This window comes from Agrilus planipennis, unplaced genomic scaffold (genome assembly GCF_000699045.2).
Source record: "Agrilus planipennis isolate EAB-ADULT unplaced genomic scaffold, Apla_2.0 scaffold379, whole genome shotgun sequence".
In the NCBI taxonomy this organism is placed as follows: domain Eukaryota; kingdom Metazoa; phylum Arthropoda; class Insecta; order Coleoptera; family Buprestidae; genus Agrilus; species Agrilus planipennis.
The window spans coordinates 12,843-15,046 of record NW_020439338.1 but is presented as its reverse complement, the minus strand read 5'-3'; the positions used below and the strand labels follow the sequence as shown (position 1 = coordinate 15,046).

The 2,204-nt window shown below is 33.5% G+C and overlaps 1 protein-coding gene across 2 annotated transcripts; it reads right to left on the bottom strand.

Annotated features, from left to right (window-relative positions):
- Positions 1 to 847: 847 nt before the first annotated feature.
- LOC112905691 lies at positions 848 to 2,154 on the bottom strand. Of its 2 annotated transcripts, none has more exons than XM_025978564.1 (3): positions 1,967 to 2,154; positions 1,482 to 1,915; positions 848 to 1,424 (listed from the first exon to the last, which is right to left on the bottom strand). In XM_025978564.1, exons 2-3 carry the CDS (start codon positions 1,663 to 1,665, stop codon positions 1,243 to 1,245), a joined length of 366 nt encoding a protein of 121 aa, XP_025834349.1. In that variant the 5' UTR covers positions 1,666 to 1,915; positions 1,967 to 2,154; the 3' UTR covers positions 848 to 1,242. Both variants share the same exon structure in this region, with proteins under 2 accessions (XP_025834349.1, XP_025834350.1).
- Between the last annotated feature and the right edge of the window lie 50 nt (positions 2,155 to 2,204).

Genomic DNA, 2,204 nt, shown 5'->3' with positions numbered 1-2,204 from the left:
ATTTCCGGCGAGGTGTGAAAACAGCCAAAATTTTTTGAACAACCACCATTGTATATGAGCATCAATGTTTTTAAATTTAATGTATATAATTAATGTTAAAATACCTTTCAAATGAGATAATACTAGACGCTTTTCTAAATGCAGTTTTATTTCAAATTGGTGCCCAATCAGCACCTTTTAAGACAAGGATTTTGCATGTCTCATTTAATACTATCCATAAAGATTTGGATATATTAGTTTTACTTACCTTTTGTTAAACACATATCAACCATCAATCTGCTGCGTCCTTTATTATCCATTGTTAAATTCTATGACAAACATGAACCACTGCATACACGTTTACGATTTACTACAAGTACTACTTTCAATTGAAGAATAATCTCACATAGACTATATATACGTACTGCAGGTGAAAATTCCAATAAAATATCAAGGTCAACAGTGCAAGCAATGTTACCATATAATGTGGATCAGGATTATACTAAGTGTATCATATATAGGGTTGTTCGGAAAGTCATTTCGTTTTTTTTGTGGAAATAAAAGACAGTTTTTATATAATAAACAAATACTTTATTAAATTACATATTGACCGTTCTGGTCCAACACCTTTTGCCATCTTTCTGGTAGTAGCATAATTCCACGCTCATAAAATTTTTGGTCTTTGCTGGCAAAAAACTGATCGAGGAGGTTTTTGACCTCCTCATTTGAGGTGAAGGTTTTACCGTCTAAAAAATTTTGGAGTGACCGGAACAAATANGCAGGCGCTCAAGCCTCCACTATACCAACTTTGTATACACCTAAATTTAAATCATATTTATCACTATGGGACCGTCGGTATTGCAGGTTTCATTAGAGGGGAAACACTTTTCTAAAATATTTTATTTTTTAAAATCAGGTAGCTCTTACCTCCTTATATTTATTAGACTGAGCGTACGTTGAAACCTCTCGCGCTGTTGCCATTTACTCAGTTCATACACTTGTTAAATAAAATAGTTTTAATGTTTGATTTGGGATAAATACCTAATGTTACTTAACAATTGCTTATTCTTCATTAAGGAGAATGCCATTGTTTGATGGTTTTAATTTTAATAAATAAACAACAGTTAAGGTTAAAAGTATAATAACGTAAAAAAACTAGACATCGGGTGAATCATTACTCTATAGCAACTTTAAAACGAACTTACAACTTTTTTTATAAATGAACACGAATCTCTATTGAACATTATTTTATTGCAACCATGACTACTTCTGCGACTGTTGAAGCTTTCTCAAATGCTGAAGCTTTGCTTTTACCACCACTGGCTTCCTATCAATGCAATTCTTGTTTAAAAATTTTCTTATTTCTTCCGTTGAAGGGTATGAGCCCTTAATCAAGTATTTTTGAAAGGTTTTCTTTAACAGGGAGACTTCATTTGGAGACCATTCTGAAGAGATAACAAATGTAAATAATCTAAAATACTCTTAACTGATAGTAAACTTACTTTCACTCTTTCTCTTTTTCCTGCCTTCAAAATATTCTTCAGCCTTTTCCTGTCCAATATTCTTCATTTCCTCTATTTTGGTCTTGGATCTGTCATCTATGTTTGAGTCAGTGTATTTTTCTCTGTATTTCGGCTGTTCCTTTCCCCGGATAAATTCCATTCGTTTCCTCTTCTTTTCATTCATTTCTGGTACCTCCTTTCAATCTTCCGTTTCTTGGTCGCTATCTTCTTTTTCGTTATTCTCCTCAATTTCATCAGTTACAAGTCCATCGTCGTGGTGATTTGCTAGAGATTTCATATCGTTTTCTTCGGCATATTTACAATCGATCTCAATCTCTGATAAGGATTTTCCTCTATGTTCTATTGGCACTCCATTTTCAATCATCAACAAAAGCTTTGACACCTTTGCTGTCTGATAGACATCAACTGGAAGCCTTAAAAGTGAGAATAAAGTAGATGAAGCGATAAAAATGCAAAAGCCTTACTCATAAAATTCTTCATGGGTTTTAACTGTGTGACCCATGAAGTTGGAAAACTGTTTAATATCATCTTTGGACAGGCTTAATATCTGCATGACGGTGGCAATTTGTTTTCTCAAACGATTACTTGTTATAGCTACAGGGTTCTCTAATGGAATTTTTCTAGTTAGGTTTCGAATTGCTAGGTCTCCTTTGCCCCATATGACTTTATGTCCTGGTATTGAAAAGAGGTAGTCGTTATCTT

What these genes read in the sequence shown, in the direction of transcription:
- LOC112905691 (XM_025978564.1), bottom strand. Translation starts at nt 1,665, where the DNA reads ATGAATGAAAAGAAGAGGAAACGAATGGAATTTATCCGGGGAAAGGAA. An exon ending in GAAAAAGAGAAAGAGTGAAA is followed by an intron (nt 1,425 to 1,481) that starts GTAAGTTTACTA and finishes TTATCTCTTCAG; the next exon opens with AATGGTCTCCAAATGAAGTC.